General features: G+C 44.1%; 1 protein-coding gene across 3 annotated transcripts in view; it reads left to right on the forward strand.

Moving 5' to 3' along the window:
• The window catches only part of FBH1 (F-box DNA helicase 1), a 131,843-nt gene that overhangs the window by 59,896 nt on the left and 51,690 nt on the right, over positions 1 to 20,257 (forward strand). For all 3 annotated transcript variants that reach the window (XM_077264472.1, XM_077264473.1, XM_077264474.1), the window contains 2 exons: positions 3,976 to 4,059; positions 16,579 to 16,673. In XM_077264472.1, coding sequence (XP_077120587.1) covers positions 3,976 to 4,059; positions 16,579 to 16,673 — 179 coding nt within the window. The remainder of the gene's footprint in view (positions 1 to 3,975; positions 4,060 to 16,578; positions 16,674 to 20,257) is intronic.

A 20,257-nucleotide genomic window follows, 5' to 3' on the forward strand; every position in this document is an offset into this window, starting at 1 on the left:
GCCTCCCAGAGGTTATATGCTCAACATGCGGACGCTAAGTCAAAACGCAAATTATTCTTTACCCGTCAATCCTACTTTGAACTAGGGAACCAGGCCAGTACACTCCTTGCTTTCTTAGTGCGCCAACATAACACCTCTAACACTATACTACAAATCCGTATGCTTGATGGCTCGCTGGTATCTTCTAAAGATGAGATACTTCAATGTTTTCATGATTACTATGAAGCGTTATATAGATCTGGTAGTGGTCTTGATGTTTTTGAATGTTTGGATTATTTATCAGATGTGGTGTTTCCTTTATTGAGTCCAACCCAGCAGACCTTTAGGAACGCTGAGTTCACCCTGGAGGAAGTAGAACATGCTATAGCGGATATGGCCACTGGGAAAGCCCCTGGGCCTGATGGGTTTCCCATTGAGCTCTACAAGAAATATCGAGATAAACTGGCACCACTCTTACTGAAGGTACTTCAGGAAATATGGGAGGGAGGATCTATGCCCGAAACATTTTATGATGCAAATATTGTTATGCTCAGGAAAGAGGGGAAGGATCCTTTGGAATGTGGATCGTATCGTCCTATATCGTTGGTAAATGTAGATTATAAAATCTTTACTAAAATCTTGGCTACTAGACTGAACACAATCATATTAGACCTTATACACCCAGACCAGACTGGCTTTATGCCTGGAAAAAGCACCTCCATTAATATTAGACGGGTTCAGTCAGTGATTCAGTATAGCTCTCTAGAAACAGATAATAACTGGGCATTGGCATCGTTAGATACAGCCAAGGCTTTTTACTCTCTCGAGTGGCCCTTCCTCTCTGCATGTTTAAGGAAACACGGTTTTGGGGATACATTTTTGAGAGGGATAGGTATACTATATATGAAGCCCAGAGCACGTATAGTTGTGAATAATGCCATTTCTGAGCCTTTTTCCCTATATAGGGGAACGCGTCAGGGATGCCCTCTGTCCCCGGCTCTCTTCGCCTTGGCAATAGAGGCTTTGGCAATACGCATAAGGACCTCCAATGACATTAAGTGAATAAATATTGCGGGTCGAGTGGATACCATTGGTCTCTATGCTGACGATATGGTGATATTTATGGACAAAGTAGAGGAAACGTTACCATAAGTGATAGCGACTATAGATAAATTTAGTAAATTCTCTGGTCTCTATATAAACTGGGATAAATCTGCTTTGTTCCCTCTCTCTCATACCCTGACACCCTGCCTTGAAACTCTCTCGTCGCTACCCATTGTTTCCAGTTTCAAATATTTAGGTATCCACATGTCTCAACATAGTCAATTAGATCTACAACTTAATATCTATCCACTATTAGATTTGGTCAAAACTAAATTTGCAACCTGGAATAAACTCCCGCTTTCTGTCGCCGGCCGTATTAACCTAATAAAAATGATATTGCTCCCCAAACTTAGCTACTGCCTTCAACATAGTGCCATGCCCATACCCAAACACTTCTTTGCGAATTTAAATTCCCTGGCTACATCCTTTATATGGGGAAAAACTAGACCCAAACTTAAATTATCTGCACTACAGAGGCTGAAGCAAGGGGGTGGGGCGGCTCTGCCGGATTTCTACTTATATTATCTCGCCGGTCAGGCTAAGGCGATAAATAAATGGAAGCCCAATAATTCCCTTCCTAACTCTGAGAGCCATCTACTCCACTCTGCCCGGGTTGATTGTCCACTGGGGTTTCTGGAACTAGAGAAAGTTAATGCTCCCCGTTTGCTGCCTTTACTCCGGCTGGCACGATTAATATGGAGGCAAATTAAAAAAATCATTGGATTTGTAGATGTAGTAGTTGAAATGCCCCTGTGGAATAATAGTTACTTTCCGGGATTATTGAACCACCCATCCACTGATTTTTGGATTTCGTATGGTGTTTTTTCGGTGGGAGATGTATATAACCAAGGGATCTTTGTATCCTTCGAACAACTACAGAACACTCACAGTATTCCAAGATCTCAGTTCTTCCGTTATCTGCAGCTAAGATCAGCCTTTCAATCACACATGCGGAATATGGGTACAGATCGAGCTATCTCATCTTTACCTTTGATAGGTATTCTCAACTCACAGGGTCCTCAAGGACTTATTTCCTCCTTATATACTTATCTGTTGTCCATGGGAGTTGGGTCTACTATAAATTCTATCAAGGGGAAGTGGGAGGGACTTCTTCCTGATGTATCGGGAGAAGAGTGGGAGGATATTCTGGAGTCCCCAACTAAAGTCTCTCCCTCAATTAATAATAAAATGACCCAGTTGTATATCATATATCAGTCTTATTTGACCCCGGTGCGACTTTTTAAAATGGGCCGCCTCAGTTCTTCAGATTTCTTGAGGTGCCACTCAAGTGATGCAGATTTCATTCATATGATTTGGAAGTGCCCTGTTATTCTTCAGTATTGGAGGGAGGTGATGACATTGATTCCTGTCCCACTTGAACCACTGATCTGCTTGTTTGGGGTGTGGGATGCGGAGGCTTGGGATCACTATACCGGAATATTTCTGCGAGAGGCACTTTTTATGGCACGGAAGGTGTTAGCATTACGATGGATGGGTGGTTCCTGCCCATCTATCAGAGCCTGGGTTGATCTCATGAATTCGATCATCCCATATGGACGTACACTATATCAAAATAGGGGATGTCCAGGTAAATTCGAGAAGATCTGGGGTAGATGGAACTCCTCTTATAATACTTTATAATCCCCATGAACTTGACAATTATGCAAGAGTTGGGCTCGTGGTTTGGGGGGCATCACTTAAAGGGTGAAATCTGTATGGAACTTCCTTTTTTTGGCGGCGTGCTATTAAAAGTTAATGTAGTTAATGTTATAGGTGATTTATAAGACATCAGTGATTCAACATGCACAGTTTGTCACTTTTGTAATATTTTAGATATGATGATGCATTGTAACGCTCTGTATTCCATACTGTAATTGATAATAACGAATGCAAACATGTGTATTGTATAGTTTATTCTGAATTAATAAACAAATTTAAAAAAAAATAAAAATAGAATGAAAACGCCATAAGTCACAAAGTGGTAGCGCAGACATTTCTGCGTTTGTCGGAGCTTTTTATGATGGTTTTCTTTATCTTTGTCCTGATATCTTTGACTGGTTTCTTTCTATGAACATACATGGCAAGGAATCTGTCAGTCAGCTGGAGCAGGACATTGGAAAGCCCATTAGTCTGATGTGATTCCTTATCCTCGGAAATGCATTGAAAGCTGCTGGCGCCTAGATGTCTCCGCAGACTGGTATGATGCAGCCCCTGGCAGGCATGTCAGGCCTCCTTCCAGTTGACTGACAGGTCCCTCAAAATATCTGTGCATAGAGAGATCTGCCAATCATGGGAATCAGGACCGGGAGACGCTGGCCAGAGACCGTGTGTGACCATTCAGCGGAGACATCTAGTCCCCAAAGTAGGAATTCTCTGAATTGCTGCAGCAACAGTTGTACATGGTTGCAGTCACGCAGACTCTGATTTCTGTGGTTTGGGCAGCATGAACCTAATCACAATTTTCCTTTAAACACTATTTGACTAAAATGGCCGCGTTTCTAGTGTAGTAAGGCTGGTTACACATGGCTGTGATTTTATCATACAATAGATTTAGACAACTGGTAGCCATTGGGTTTCTCTCTTTCATTATATGATGGCAACTGTTGGAAATAATCTGTCAAAAACTCTGCCATAATAAATGACAGCTCAGCCCAAATATCCATGTGCCCCTATTATCCTGTCACCAGTACTCACTATCTGTGTTTTTTCTCACACACCTGTGCAAACATACAATCACAAGCTGTTGATCTACCTATATACCTGTATCTGACCACTAGATGCCTATTGCTCCATTTAAATTCCCTTATAAATTGGCATGTTAAATGGAAACTGCAATAACTAATATGCTTTTAATTTTTATTTTGTTTTCTTTTGCTTCTATTATGTAACCAGGATCCATTACAATCTATTCTATAGTCTGTATCTTCTGGAGAACAGCAGCACACAGCCGAAAATGCCATCCTATCAAAATGAAAGGTTTGTGCTTCTAAATTTTCCACATACATGTACATAAAGTGCTAAGATATTAACTGTCTGGTAGTTCCCATGGATGTGACTTTTTACTTCATCTACAGTGTGAAGAGGGAATAGGTAGTTTTGCGTAAAAATTTTACGGACAAAGTTTTGGGATCACATCTTAACAAGAACCTGTGACATTGTGCATATACAATCTGTGGTCAGCACGGTATAGGAGTAGGAGAAGCTTAGCAGAATGCACAAGTTTGTTGGAAAGATTCAGTATAACTTTTATTAATATCCTTGGTGTTTGTATACATGTGCCCATTTGGCAGTCCTACTCAGTGATTGATTGCTATCTCTACATACACAGTCATGCAGGGAAGACTGTCAGGGTACCGTCTCAAAATGATTTACCAACGATCACGACCAGCGATACGACCTGGCCGTGATCGTTGGTAAGTCGTTGTGTGATCGCTGGGGAGCTGTCACACAGACCGCTCTCCGGCGACCAACGATGCCGAGGTCCCCGGGTAACCAGGGTAAACATCGGGTTACTAAGCGCAGGGCCGCGCTTAGTAACCCGATGTTTACCCTGGTTACCGTCGTAAATGTAAAAAAAAACCAAACAGTACATACTCACATTCCGGTGTCCGTCAGGTCCCTTGCCGTCTGCTTCTCGCACTGACTGACTCCCGGCCGTAAAGTGAAAGCAGATCACAGCGGTGACGTCACCGCTGTGCTCTGCTTTCACTTTACGGCCGGGAGTCAGTCAGTGCGGGAAGCAGACGGCAAGGGACCTGACGGACACCGGAATGTGAGTATGTACTGTTTGGTTTTTTTTTACATTTACGACAGTAACCAGGGTAAACATCGGGTTACTAAGCGCGGCCCTGCGCTTAGTAACCCGATGTTTACCCTGGTTACAAGCGAACGCATCGTTGGATCGGTGTCACACACACCGATCCAACGATGACAGCGGGAGATCCAGCGACGAAAGAAAGTTCCAAACGATCTGCTACGATGTACGATTCTCAGCAGGGTCCCTGATCGCTGCTGCGTGTCAGACACAGCGATATCGTATGGATATCGCTGGAACGTCACGGATCGTACCGTCGTAGCGACAAAAGTGCCACTGTGAGACGGTACCCTTAGTCACTGAATAGGACCGCCCACTGGACTCGTAGCCGTACAAACACAAGGGATTTCAATGAATAAAACCAAGGTTTCTTTTTAATAGCATTGAGGGCCACTTCACCTTGGGTATGCGCCCTGTCACTAGTAGGCTTGAAACTAAGTGAACAAAAGTGTTTCCTCCCTCTTCTCAGACACTAGGCAGCTCTGTTTTAGCCTAGTGTTCCTAGGTAGAGGACACAACCTGAATCTGGTCTTCTGCACTGCTTTTCTTTTTTACTGTAAAATCTTTCTCTTTGAATACATTGGGGGTCAGTTGTTTCTGCCTGGGGATCAGTTCTTATTGTCTGTAGGTTGTTGTTCTTTCTTGGGTTTACGTCATATTGGTTTCTTATGATTTTTGTTTGAGTTTTCTCGTTTGGGTTGTTTCTTCCTGCTTTTGTCACCTAGCTGAGATGCCTAATGTCTGAGAGGGTATAGCCCACCAGGTGCAGCTAAACACTTTATTTCACCTAGTGGGAGGGCACAGGGCTGCCTCCCATACTGGCAACATTTTCAGGGCCCCTTGAGACTACGCCCCGGCTCCATCCCAGCTTCGCCTCAAACCCTGAAACCTTCCACAGTCCCACTGCCCACTCATAGAAAAACTCCTCCACTTCTGCACCACGTCCTCACCAATCACACATTATCAGTTCCCATTAACACCATATCACATACATAGTAATCAGCTTTTGTTTTGGCCAAAAGATTTTTTTTTTTTTAAGCCGCCGCCACAACATGGTAGACTCCTTTGGCCGGACCCTACTCTACTCTAGCCTATTAAACATTTGTTATAATATCCTGTACACTTTTTAAGTATATTTATATTTTCTGTATATACTCGAGTATAAGCCGACGCACCTAATTTTAGCACAAAAAAAATGGGAAAATGTATTAACTTATTAAGGCCGGGGTCACACTAGAGAGGAATACGGACGTGTGAGAGGCGCAAAAACAACGCATTGCACACGGACCAATGTTTCTCTATGGGGCAGCTTCCATCAGCCGTATATTTCTCGGCCGTATTTTACGGGCTGAGAAAATCGTAGCATGCTGCGTTTGTCAGCGTATTGCGCAAAAAATCCGCCAATGAAGCTCTATGGGGGCGAGAAAAATACGGATTACACACAGACCATGCGTGTGACTTGCGAGAAATACGCAGCGGTGTATAGAAAAGCCGGCAATTCAGTGCGGTGTACAGTAAAATCACACTGACAGGTTAGAATAGAATAGATCAAATAAACGTCTACGCATAGTATTGGGATATATATATATATATATGTGTGTATGTGTGTGTGTGTGTATATATATATAATATATATATTATAATATATTTTCTCTGATCGCCCATGACGGCACCACGGAGAGAGGGGATCCGCCCACCAAGGACAGGAAACCTACGGATAAAAAGGCGGTACCACTCTCCTGCATCAGTTGGTTTCCTGTCCTCGATGGGAGACCTACGGACTTACCAGTTCGACGTTGGAATTCCGGGGCCAACCAGTCCGATTCAGGCAGCTGGGGTCCCTCTGCCTCGGCTAGGGTGGTGACCCGAAGCGCCACCGCTGGGAGCCAGGGGCGACAGGGTGTGCGGGGGAGGTGACAAGGAGTTCGCGGTCACCTCCCCAGGTGAGATGCAGCAGCAGCAACATCCAGGGGGGTCCCTCTGTGGTTGCGGGAGGTGCAGCGCGACCCTCCCTAGAACAAAGCATCAGTCTGCACGCTGCACCGCCATCGGGCGTGCAGAGTAACGCGCTATAGGGGCTGCATAGGACCGGGGGCGCCGGTCAGCAGCGCCATAGCTGCTTCCTGGGCGCCATCTTGAAAGGTCGGCGCATGCCCAGGATCTAAGCTGGTCTCGCGAGTTAGGAACGCTGGTAGATTACCGCTCAAGCGCCGGGACGGTCTGGGCGCTGACGGGGCGCCGCGCGGGCGCTGGGTGCGATCTACGCAGGCGCCGGCGGGGCTTCCGCTTAGGCGCCTAACGCGTCTGCGCAGGCGCTGGCGGCGCTAAAACGCTCGGCGCGATATGTGGACGCCGGGCTAATACAGGCACCGGCGTTCGGCGCTCCTCTCCGTGGCCTGCGCAAGAGAAGCGGCGGGAGGATTTAAATAGAATCAGCACATTCTCCCAGCGGCTCTGCAGTGATAAGCAAGAGCCTCATGAGTAGTGCACAGCACCAGCTCAGCAAAGTGTTAAAGCAGCATCCGCAGACCAGCAGCAGTATGAGCGACCCGACATCACCTCAGCCCGAATCACCTCCACCTATAGCATCGCCGCAGCAGCAGCAGCAAAAAAGGCGACAGCAGAAAGGGCACCAGGACACCAGCAAAGAACGCCAAAGGTCCCAGCACAGTAAGGGGTCCAGTACGGCGTCGGGGAAAAAGCCAGAGGCAGAGAATCCCCAATCGGTATTTATGGGTCCTGGAGGTGGTAAGTGGATCTTCGTGAATGTCAGAGACAGTAAGATTGTTATTTGTCTCTTGTAGGGGAGGAAAAGCGTATGTAAAACTAAGCACAAAAGTTGTGCCATCTGTAGAGAGAATCTTCCACCTACATGGGATAAGAGCCTATGCAATACTTGCATTCAGCAGACCGTATCTGAAAACCTTCCTGGGTTCGCAACAGATCTTAAAAGCCTGATTAAGGAGCAAGTAGAGGACACCTTCAGATCACTAAAAAGTGGAAAGAAAAGGAGAAAAACCAGACTCAGGTCCCCATCTCCCGTCTCAAAATCAGAAAGCGATAGTGAGAGTTCAGTGTCCTTCAACTCCTCCGCCTCAGCTTCATCATCTACTTCTTCTTCGGGGGGACATAACGGTTTCCCTCTAGAAGATACTGATGGCCTCATAAAAGCCGTGAGAAGTACCATGGGTCTGGTAGACTCCCACCCTAAAAAATCAGTACAAGACATGTTTGGGGGCCTGGAACAGAAAAAGAGAAGAGCTTTCCCTCTTAACGAAGCAATAGCGGCCTTAATTAAGAAAGAATGGAAGAAGCCCATGAGAAAGGCTCTTTTAACGCCAAAAAGAAAATACCCCTTCGAGGAGGAATCCTGCTCCTTTTTGGAGAAGGCCCCCAAATTAGATGTTGCGATCGCCAAAGCCTCAAAAAAATTTGCCCTCCCGTTCGAGGACATGGGGGTCCTAAAAGACCCTATGGACAAAAAGGCAGATGCCTTTCTCAAAGGTGCCTGGGAGGCAGCGGGAGGGGGCCTGAAGCCGGCAGTAGCGGCAGCATGTACTTCACGCTCCCTGATGATTTGGCTGAATCAACTAGAGGGTTAATTAAAGGGGAAAACTTCCCGGGACTCAATGCTGGACACATTACCAGTAATGAGAGGGGCCGCGGCTTTCCTAGCTGATGCCTCGGCCGACTCCATCAGGCTATCCGCCAGAGCAGCAGGGTTTGCTAATGCGGCCAGGCGCGCCCTCTGGCTTAAGAATTGGCCAGGCGACCTACAAACGAAAACAAAACTGTGTACCATCCCCTGTGAAGGAGAATTTCTGTTTGGTTCCACGCTAGATGACATCTTGGAAAAAGCGGGGGACAAGAAAAAGTCCTTCCCCCCTCTGAGTCTCCCCTCTTATAGGAAGCCCTTTCGGAACAAGAGGTTTTTCCGTAGGAACCCAGGGAGAACCCAAGGGAAATGGGAAGATAAAAAGAACAAAAATAAGGGATTTATCTTTAATAAAAACCTCAATGACAACAAAAAACCTTCACAATGAAGGTTCGCCCCAGGTGGGGGGGAGATTTTATCTCTTTCTCCCAGCCTGGGAAAAGATTACCTCAAGTCGGTGGATACTAAACATCATAGAGTCGGGACTGAGGCTAACATTCAAAAGGTACCCTCGTCCCTCTTTCAAGATAACACCCACAAGATCCTCGGCAGAAGAGCAGTTGACGCTAGAAAACGAGGTTGTCGGGTTAGTAAAAAAAGGAGTACTCCTGGAAGTTCCCCCTCAGGAAAGAGGGCAAGGGTACTATTCCCCTCTATTCCTGAGGAAAAAGCCAGATGGTTCCTTCAGGACCATTATCAATTTAAAAAACCTAAACAACTACCTAGAGGTTCAAGCATTCAAGATGGAAACAGTAAAATCATCTATCAAAATGCTGTTTCCTCAATGCTTCATGGTGGTCCTGGACCTAAAGGACGCATATTATCACGTCCCAATACACAAGGATCACCAAAAATTCCTCAGACTGGCAGTCCACATCCAGGGAGTCCTAAGTCACTTCCAGTTCTCAGCTCTACCATTTGGCTTAGCAATAGCCCCGAGGGTTTTTACAAAGTTGGTTGCGGAGGTAATGGCTCACCTCAGGGAAGAAAACACCCTGATCATACCATATCTGGACGATTTCCTGGTGATAGGCTCCTCCCCGCAACACTGCAAGAGTCAACTAGATCTAGTGATTCATTCTCTAAAAGATCTGGGTTGGCTAATAAACCTAGAAAAATCCAGACTGGTGCCTTCTCAGGTTCAGGAGTACCTAGGTCTCACTCTAGACTCCAAACAAATGGAATGTCGGCTCCCAGAGAGCAAAATACAAAAGATAAAAAGTTTAGCGTTAAGAGTACAATCTCTTCCCTCCCTAACACTCCGGCAGGGCATGTCCCTATTAGGCTCTATGACCTCTTGCATCCCGGCGGTCCAGTGGGCCCAACTACATTCAAGAGATCTCCAATGGCAGCTACTATCAGAGCAAATCCTTCTAGGAGAGCATTTAGACGGGCGGTTAACATTGTCTCCTCACACCAAAAACTCTCTTACCTGGTGGACGTTGCAGGAAAATCTTTCCCAGGGAGTCCCATGGGTAATCCCGATCTCGAAGGTCCTAACTACGGATGCAAGCCCCTCAGGATGGGGGGCTCATCTGGGCGACCTAGTAGCCCAGGGCATTTGGTCTCCGTCCCTCGCAAACAATTCCTCCAATATGAAGGAACTCCTGGCAGTAAAATTTGCCCTTCAGGAATTCTTGGGAGTCCTTCAATCTCACCATGTGAGGGTGATGTCGGACAATCAAGTAGTAGTATCTTACCTAAATCATCAGGGGGGTACCCGTTCCAAAAATCTAATGGGAGTGACCAGTTCAATCCTTCAAATAGCCGAGAGCAATCTTCTATCCCTGACAAGCCTACACATAAAGGGTGTAGACAATTACAAGGCAGACTTTCTAAGTCGATGCAGCCTAAAACAGGGGGAATGGGAACTAAATCCAGTGATATTTACTCAGATCACACAAAAATGGGGGGTTCCCAAAATAGATCTCTTCGCGAGCCATTTAAACAAAAAAGTAGCCTCCTTCTGCTCCCTATCTCCCTTGGGGAACCCAGTAGCCGTGGACGCTTTCCTGATTTCTTGGGGTCACCATCTGGTCTATGCCTTTCCTCCTCTCATTCTGATTCCAGCAGTGCTGAGGAAGATTCGGGAGGACGGGGCATTGGTCATCTTGATTGCCCCGTTCTGGCCGAAGAGACCTTGGTTCTCATGGATGAGGAAGATGTCAATAGTCAATATCCGACCCATGGGTATTACCAGACCTCCAGGATCTATTGTCGCAGGGCCCAGTCTGTCATCCACAAGTCAAGAACTTGCACTTGACAGCCTGGCTCTTGAGAGGAAAATACTAGAAAACAGAGGGTTCTCTTCGGGTTTAATCTCAACCCTGTTAAAAAGTAGGAAGCCGGTTACAACGAAACAGTACGGCAAAATATGGAAAAAGTTTTTATCTTCTTCAGGTGCAAAAATAGGGAAGGAGATTCCCCTTAATTCCATATTGGAGTTCCTACAAAAAGGCTTGGAGATGGGTTTAGCCACCAGTACCCTAAAAGTTCATGTGGCGGCACTGGGAGCATTATTCAATTTTGACTTAGCTTCAAATAGGTGGGTCTCTAGATTTATCAGAGCAGCAGGAAGATCGAGGCCTCTGCCAGTGAAAGTAGTTCCACAATGGGACTTAAACTTGGTCCTTAAAGCCCTGACTAGTCCACCATTTGAACCATTACATGAAACTTCAATAAAAAACCTGTCTCTCAAAACCGCCCTGTTAGTCGCCCTCACTTCTGCCCGTAGGGTTAGCGACTTACAGGCTCTCTCGGTTAATCCTCCTTACACACAATTTTTAGAGGATAGGGTTATTTTAAAAACAGACCCAGCATATCTCCCGAAAGTGGCTTCGAAATTTCACAGGTCTCAAGAGATATCTCTCCCCTCCTTCTGTCCCAACCCTACAAATAAGGAGGAACAAACATTACATACACTAGATGTAAGAAGGTGTCTCTTACACTACCTAGAAGCCACTAGAGAGAGTAGGGAGGATTCCTCTCTGTTTGTGTTTCCAGGGTCCCCGGAAGGGGAAAAAAGCTTCTAAAGCCACCATAGCAAGATGGATCACGGACGCCATCAGTCTTTCATACTCGGCAAGTGGGAGGTCCGTCCCCGGGGAGGTTAAGGCGCACTCGACAAGGGCAGTGGCAACTTCCTGGGCGGAGAAGGCCGGAGCTTCTATAGACCAGATATGTAGAGCTGCTACCTGGTCCTCACCATCCACATTCTATAGGCACTATAGATTGGACCTAATCTCTTCTTCAGATCTTACCTTCGGTAAAAGGGTTCTGGAAGCAGTGGTCCCTCCCTGAATGTACTATCTATGCAATTCTCTCCGTGGTGCCATCATGGGCGATCAGAGAAAAATATAGTTCTTACCGATAACGGTATTTCTCTGAGCCCATGACTTCACCCGTACATTCCCTCCCTTCACTTATGGGTGTGCACATTCAAACAGTGCCATAGTCTATTCATAATCTATTTTTTAGTTAAAGTCACGCGGTATCTTACTAGGCTAAAACAGTTAAAATTTACAAATGCCTTAGTAGTCTCCCATCATTCTCTATGTAAACAAACTGATGCAGGAGAGTGGTACCGCCTTTTTATCCGTAGGTTTCCTGTCCTTGGTGGGCGGATCCCCTCTCTCCGTGGTGCCGTCATGGGCTCAGAGAAATACCGTTATCGGTAAGAACTATATTTTTTTTACATGTACAGAGCTAGATAGCAAAAGCCGGCAATTGAATTACCAGCTTTTCTGCTATCTCCTTATCAAACCCGACAGGATATGAGACATGGTTTACATACAGTAAACCACTTCATATCCCTTATTTTTTACATATTCCTCACTAATAATGTAAGAAGTGTCTGTGTGCAAAGTTTGGGAGCTCTAGGTGTTAAATTAAAGGGATAAATCACGGAAAAAGCTGGGCTTCCGCTCAATTTTCTCCGCCAGAGTGGGAAAGCCAGTGACTGAGGGCAGATATTAATAGCCTAGAGAGGGACCATGGTTATTGCCCTCCCCCCGCCCCCCCCGGCTAAAAACATCTGCCGCCAGAAAAGGCACATCTCTAAGATGCGCCTATTCTGGCACTTAGCCACTCTCGAGTAGCGGTGGGATATGGGGTAATATAGGGTTAATGTCACCTTGCTAATGTAAGGTGACATTAAGCCAGGTTAATAATGGAGAGATGTCAATAAGACACCTATCCATTATTAATCCAATAGTAATAAAGAGTTAAAAAAACACACACACACACATTATGAATAAAGTATTTTAATGAAATCCAACTGATGACCCTTGTCATCTGAAAAATAGGGAAAATAAAAAAGCGACAATTTCCCATACCTGTCTGCCGTACATATGTACGTGTGTATACATATGTATGTGTTTTCACAAATATTTGAGCCCATGGATCCATTCTGTGTCCATTTTGCAAGCCGGCATGAAAATCATGCCATACGGAGATTTACATGCTCAAAATACGCAGCCACACCCTGCCTACGGATGACATATGGATCACTGTTAAGTGAACTTTTCTGCGTATTTGGTCCATTAAAAAAGGACCGCATTTTTATACGTTGTGTGTGACTCCAGCCTAAGCCTGGTATGCATGGCCTCCTCATTCCCATCCTGGTATGCATGGCCTCCTCATGCCCACCCATGGGAGTGGAGAGCAGTGAATATTCATTCCCTTAAGTTCCCTTATTTTTAACATTCTATCTTTTACTATTGATGCTGCATAGGCAGCATCAACAGTAAAAAGTTGGTCACACTTGTCAAACACTATGTTTGACAAGTGTGACCAGCCTGTCAATCAGTTTTCCAAGCGATGCTACAGATCACTTGGAAAACGCTAGCATTCTGCAAGCTAATTGCACTTGCAAAACGCTAGTGTTTAGTGGGAATACGCATGCCAATTCTGCATGCGATATACCCGCGGCAGGAGTTGCAGAATTGCCGCAGAAATTTCCGCAGCAATTCTGCAACGTGTGCACTTAGCCTAAATTTTGATCTGACGACTCAATCAGTTCAGGCATTGCGATTGTGGACCATATACGAACCATGAGTCACTCCCATTTTAAACCTGGCCTTTCTGATAATTCAAAGGCTGTGGCTGTCTGAGGATTTTCTGACCCAAATTTAGGCATGATGGATACATGAGTCTTTAATTTGGGGTCAAATGACCTATGGTTAGTTCAGGCATTCCAATTGCAGTTGATTTACCAACCATGAACTATGCCAGTCTAAACCCGGCCTTACAAGTAGCTCAAAGCTTGAAAACCGAAATAACATCCAAAAACAAATCCAGAAAAATCTAAGCTCCAAATGCCCCTTCTCCCGTCTCAGCCCAACACTCTGCCTAAACCGCAGTTAGCGTTTACACATGAAAATGCTCGACAAAATGTATTGGGCACTAAAATGCCATATTTGCAGTTTTCACTATGCAACAGCCACTCTTTGATTTTTTTTTTCATCTGGAAAAAACTCCTTAGGGCGAAAATAGTCATTCACTTGTAGATGAATTTGTAAGAGTGTGAAATTTGCAAAATTGGTTCTCTATTGAGGTGTTTATGCTGTTCTGGCACCTTCGGAGCTCTGAAAATGCCACCCGCAATCTATTCCAGCAAAATCTGTGCTGCAACAGACAAATGGTGCTTTTGTGCTGTGTTGTGCATCCAAACAGTCGTGTCCAGTGATATACGGGATATCAGTGTTTGGGTGAAATTGCATAGCAAAATATTGGTTACATGTTCTCTTATTACCCGAAGTGAAAATGAAAAATGTGCAGCTACTATAACATTTTATTGGTAAAAATGTATTTTTTTTATTTCCATGCCCCAATGTTATAATATTCTGTGAGGTGCCTGTGGGTTCAAGATGCTCAATACACCTGGAGATAAATTCCTTGAAAAAATGTTTCCAATATAAGGTCACATTTTGGGTGCTTTGCTGTTCTGGCATTTTAGGAGCTCAGCAAATAGCATGGATAGTTTATTCAAACAAAGACTGTTCCAAAAGTCAAATGGTGCTCCTTCCCTTTCAAACCCCCTGCCATGTGATTAAACAGTACAACTTGCTTTGGCGTATTGCTGCGTTCAGTGTAAATTGCATAACAACTGGAGTCAATTTTCTCCCAGTACCCTTTGTAAGAATGAAAATTTTGAAGCTGAATAAGCATTTTAGAAGAAAAATTTAATTATTTTGGTTTTCACAGTCCAATCTTCTACAATTCTGTTATGCACCTATGGGTTCAAAATACTCCCCACATCCTTAGATGAAATAATTCAGGGTTCTAGTTGCCAAAATAAGGTCACTTGTAGGGCTTTATGCTTTTTGGTCACCTTATTGGTTCTGCAAATGCAACATGGCATCCACAATCTTTTCCTGCCCAGAAAATAAAGTTGGATCCAAAATGTCCAACTTCAAAATGGCCGCCATGGTCACCACCCATCTGGAAAAGTTTTCCCCCTCCCATATAATAATGTGCCACAAACAGGAAGTTGATATCACCAACCATTCCCATTTTATTTAGGTGTATCCATATAAATGGTCCACCCTGCACTCTTTTCTTCTGCTATTGTTACCCTAAGTAGCTAGAAAGTGTGGTAGGGACTTGGGTAACAATAGCCGAGGGAAAAAGTGATGGAGCCTTTGTTGCTCCCTGAACTATAAAGGTATTATTAAAAACAGTAAGTAAAGGCTTAGGCTATGTTAGCACACTGCAATTTATTGTTTTTTTTGCAAAAAAAATCTGCTCTTTTGGCAGTAAAAACACTGAGTAAAGAACAGTAGCAAAAAAAGCTGCAGTTTTGAACACACTGGGTGTGGATTACATGTCATTTGTCTGCAGTATATGTCTAACAAAGTTACCGTATATACTCGAGTGTAAGCCGAACTGACTATAAACCGAGACCTCTAATTTTGCAGCAGCTACTGGTGAATTTCAAAAATAAAAATGGGTACCAATAAAAGTAAAATTAATTGAGACATCAGTAGGTTAAGTGTTTTTGAATATCTTTATTGAATCAGGAGCCCCATATAATGCTCCATACAGTTCATGATGGGCCCCATAAGATGCTCCATATTGAAATATACCCCATATAATGCTGGATAAAAGGTTAAAGATGGCCCCATAAGATGCTCCATAGGTATTATGCCCCATATAATGCTCCATAAAAGTTGATGGCCCCATAAGATGCTCCATAGCATAATATGCCCCATATAATGCTCCATAAAAGTTGATGGCCCCATAAGATACTCCATAAAATATTATGCCCCATATAATGCTCCATAAAAGTTGATGGCCCCATAAGGTGCTCCATAGACTAATATGCCCCATATGCTGCTGCAATAAAAAAAAAAAAAAAAAAAAAAAAAAAATGACACACCTCTCATCACTGGGGTCTGGTGCCGGTGTCCTGAGCAGGCGTGATACCGGAGTGCTATGGGAGCCAGGTGCCGGTGTCACCGCTGGCTCAGGCCCCCGGAACTTGCGATATTCACCTGTTCCCGTTCCACCGCAGTGTGCCGCTGTGTCTTCCGGGTCTCTGCAGTGACTGTTCAGGCAGAGGGCGCCCACTAACCACGTCATCGCTCCCTCTGACCTGAATGTCACAGCCAGAGAATGCGGAAGACACAGCCCGGAAATAAAATGAACATATACCCTGCTATAAGTAAGTAAGTACGAAGCAATAGTACATATAAATAACATACGGTACTTAGAAAACACTGTTTTTGTTTAGAGATTAGGACCGTCCCGACTGGGTACACCTTGGCGCTGGTGGGATGGCTTTTACGCTTTTTTTTTTTTTTTTTAATCATAAATTTATTACCGTAAATGTTTTATTTAATTTTTAAAAGTATTGTGTAATTCTTTCATGCACCCTGTGGTGGTGGTGCTAGAGAACAATTGAACTCCAACCAAAATTATTGGTTTCCTTAATAAAACATCTACTGTAATTATTTTATGGAATATTATGGAAAAAATGACATTTTAATTTGTGTTCTGACAATAAGTCTTAATTTTCTCATTTTAGACATAAGCCCACCTTCAATCTTACAAATGAACAGCAGCAAATAATAAACCATGATATTCAAGCAGGACATATTGTAAAAATAATGGCTTTTGCTGGTAAGTAAATGGTACAATGAAATGGGTTTTAACTCTGAGGACATATGTAAAATATTAGACTGACATTTCACAGTGTGACTATAAAGTGTGAAATTAAGACATTCATGTTTCCAATTTTCCACATATTCATCATGAATAATATGTTTTTAAGTTCGAGATTTGCATATTTTACTTCACTGTCACAGTATAACTACATCTGTTTCTGCATTTGTACAACGCCACCACTGTAGTATGTGTGTTCTGCCTTCTATTACAGCTCAGCCCTTTATACGTAAAGCACCACTCCAGCGTTTTTTTCATTGCACCGCTGGAGTGGTTCTGAAAATCGAAGTCCTCTATCTGATACTCGCCTTGCAACGTTTTCATCTATTTTCGCCACCGCTCAAGTCTCCTGCTTGTGACTTGCAGTCTGCTCCAGTGTTTCATGAAGCAAGCAGAATGTCACTATTCTAAGTATGACTAAGGCGAGCCTTGTTCTGGCCTTGTTTTAGGTCTCGTAGACTTGCTCAAATTGAGAGCTTGTGACGTAACCTGACTTCCAGAGCTTTTGTGCCACCAGTAATGTGGAAGCTTCCTATAGTTCCTTTAACAGATGATGGACCTGAGTGGGGACTTTTTGAGTGATGAGTTCATGTTTTTATTGGTGCTATTTTCGGGCACAAGACATTTTTTGATTGCTTTCTATTCTAATTTTTGGGATACAGAATGAACAAAAGACAGCAATTCAGGAATAGTTTCGGGGGGGGGGGGTTATGCTGTTCCTCGTGTGGTAAAACTGATAAGGCAGCTTTATTCTTCGCGTAAGTACGATTACAGCGATACCACATTTATATATTTTTTTTTTATATTGACCTTCATTTAGTGTTACCTGATGGTTTACCATGTCTACAAGAAAGGGTTTCAGCTCAAGCAATCGCTCAGTCATTAAAGTGGACCTGTCAGCAGGGTAGTGCATAGTAACCTACAGACAGTGTCAGGTCAGCGCCATTATACTGATTAAAGTGATACCTTGGTTGATGATCCGTCTTGTGGTTGTTGTTTAATATTTACCTTCGGTTTTGAGTTAATGATATGCTCGTGCTTCGGGGCGGCCTGTTGGGGGGGGGTGCTTTGATTAGCTATTTATAGTGAAGACTGCTGATGGGTCACTGATCCCTGACTGACCCGCCTCCCTAGTAAAAAAAAAAAACTTCTGCAGGCAGGCGCCAGCCGTGGCACCTGCCCTGCAGCATAATCACACGTGTTATGTGCATATAATTATAATTATGGTTGAGGTGATCTGATATTTAAAAAAAAAATCAATTATTTTCTTCTCTAGCAAGATGGTGTCACATGCGCAGTAGCAGCTATCGGATCACTACTATATACACAGATAGCTGCTACTTTTCAAATGGATTTAAAAAAAAAATACTGGGATCACCTCAACCATAATAATTATATGCATATTACACATGCAATTATGCTGCATCGCAGGTGCCATTGCCAGCCTGCAGAAGTTTTATATATATATATATATATATATATATATATATATATATATACATATTTATTTTAGTATGTATATATAACATTCATTATGTAAACCCGGAGCACTTAAACAGAATATAACTCCAAGTACGGTAAATCAAACTTCTGTGAAATCAAACTGTCCACTTAGGGAGCAACACTGATTGACAATCAATTTCACATGCTGTTGTGCAAATGGAATAGACAACAGATGGAAATTATTGGCAATTATCAAGACACCCTCAATAAAGGAGTGGTTCTGCAGGTGGGGGACCACATCTCAGTGCCAATGCTTTCTGGCTGATGTTTTGGTCACTTTTGAATGTTGGTTGTGCTTTCACACTTGTGGTAGCATAAGACGGATTCTACAACCCACACAAGTGGCTCAGGTAGTGCAGCTCATCCAGGATGGCACATCAATGCGAGCTGTGGCAAGAAGGATTGCTGTGTCTGTCAGCATAGTGTCCAGAGGCTGGAGGCCTTACCAGGAGAAAGGCCAGTACACCAGGAGACTTGGAGGGGGGTCGTAGGAGGGCAACAACCCAGCAGCAGGACCGCTACCTCAGCCTTTGTGCAAGAAGGAACATGAGGAGCACTGCCAGAGCCCTGCAAAATGACCTCCAGCAGGCCACAAATGTGCATGTGTCTGCCCAAATGGTTAGAAACAGACTCCATGAGGATGCTCTGAGTTCCCGATGTCCACAGATGGGGGTTGTGCTCACAGCCCAACACCGTGCAGGACGCTTGCCATTTGCTACAGAACACCAGGATTGGCAAATTCGCCACTGGTGCCCTGTGCTCTTCACAGATGAAAGCAAGTTCACACTGAGCACATGTGACAGACTGGAGATGCCATGGAGAGCGATCTCCTGCCTGCAGCATCCTTCAGCATGAGCGGTTTGACAGTGGGTCAGTAATGGTGTGGGGTAGCATTTCTTTGTAGGGCCACACAGCCCTCCATGTGCTTGCCAGAGGTAGCCTTACTGCCATTAGGTACTGACATGAGATCCTCAGACCCCTTGTGAGACCATATGCTGGTGTGGTTGGCCCTGGGTTCCTCCTCATGCAGGACAATGCCAGACCTCATGTGGCTGGAGTGTGTCAGCAGTTCCTGCAAGATGAAGGCATTGAAGCTATGGACTGGCCCACCCGTTCCCCAGACCTGAATCCGATTGAACAGATCTGGGACATCATGTCTCCCTCCATCCACCAACATCACGTTGCACCACAGACTGTCCAGGAGTTGGTGGATGCGTTAGTCCAGGCCTGGGAGGAGATCCTCAGGAGACCATCTGCCGCCTCATCAGGAGCATGCCCAGGCGTTGTACAATAGGGAGGTCATACAGGCACGTGGAGGCCACACACAATACTGAGCATTTTTTCCATGTCATGAGGCATTTCCACTGAAGTTGGATCAGCCTGTAATTTGATTTTCCACTTTGATTTTGAGTATCATTCCAAATCCGGACCTCCATGGCATATTCATTTTGATTTACATTGATCATTGTTATGTTTTATTGTTCTTAACACATTCCACTATGCAATGAATAAAAATTTGTAACTAGAATATTTCATTCAGAGATATCTAGGATGTGGTATTTTAGTGTTCCCTTTATTTTTTTGAGCAGTGTACCTAATCAGAGCACCACATAAAGACCCCCCACATACACACAAACACAGGCCGCCCCAGAGCACGAGCATGTCATTAACTCAAAACTGAAAATAAAGATTAAATAACCACAAGACAGATTTAATCAACCAAGGTATCATTTTAACCAGTATGAGGATGCCGACCTGACACTATAAGTTACTGTGCACAATCCTGCTGACAGGTTCCCTTTAAAGAAAAAATAATTTTTGCATCGCTTTATTTGGAGTATTTCTCCACTAATAGAGCTGTATGGAGGCTTGTTTTTTGCAGGACAAAATGACATTTTCAGCTATACCATTTTTATTTACATTTGTTATTTTGATCGCATTTTATTCCCCCTTTTGTTCAGTAAAATGCTGAAAAGGATATTTTTTTCCCGTTTTTTTTTTTTTTACTAAGTCCTTCGATGGGACTTTCACTTTCAGCA

This window comes from Ranitomeya variabilis, chromosome 5, assembly GCF_051348905.1.
Source record: "Ranitomeya variabilis isolate aRanVar5 chromosome 5, aRanVar5.hap1, whole genome shotgun sequence".
In the NCBI taxonomy this organism is placed as follows: Eukaryota; Metazoa; Chordata; class Amphibia; order Anura; family Dendrobatidae; genus Ranitomeya; species Ranitomeya variabilis.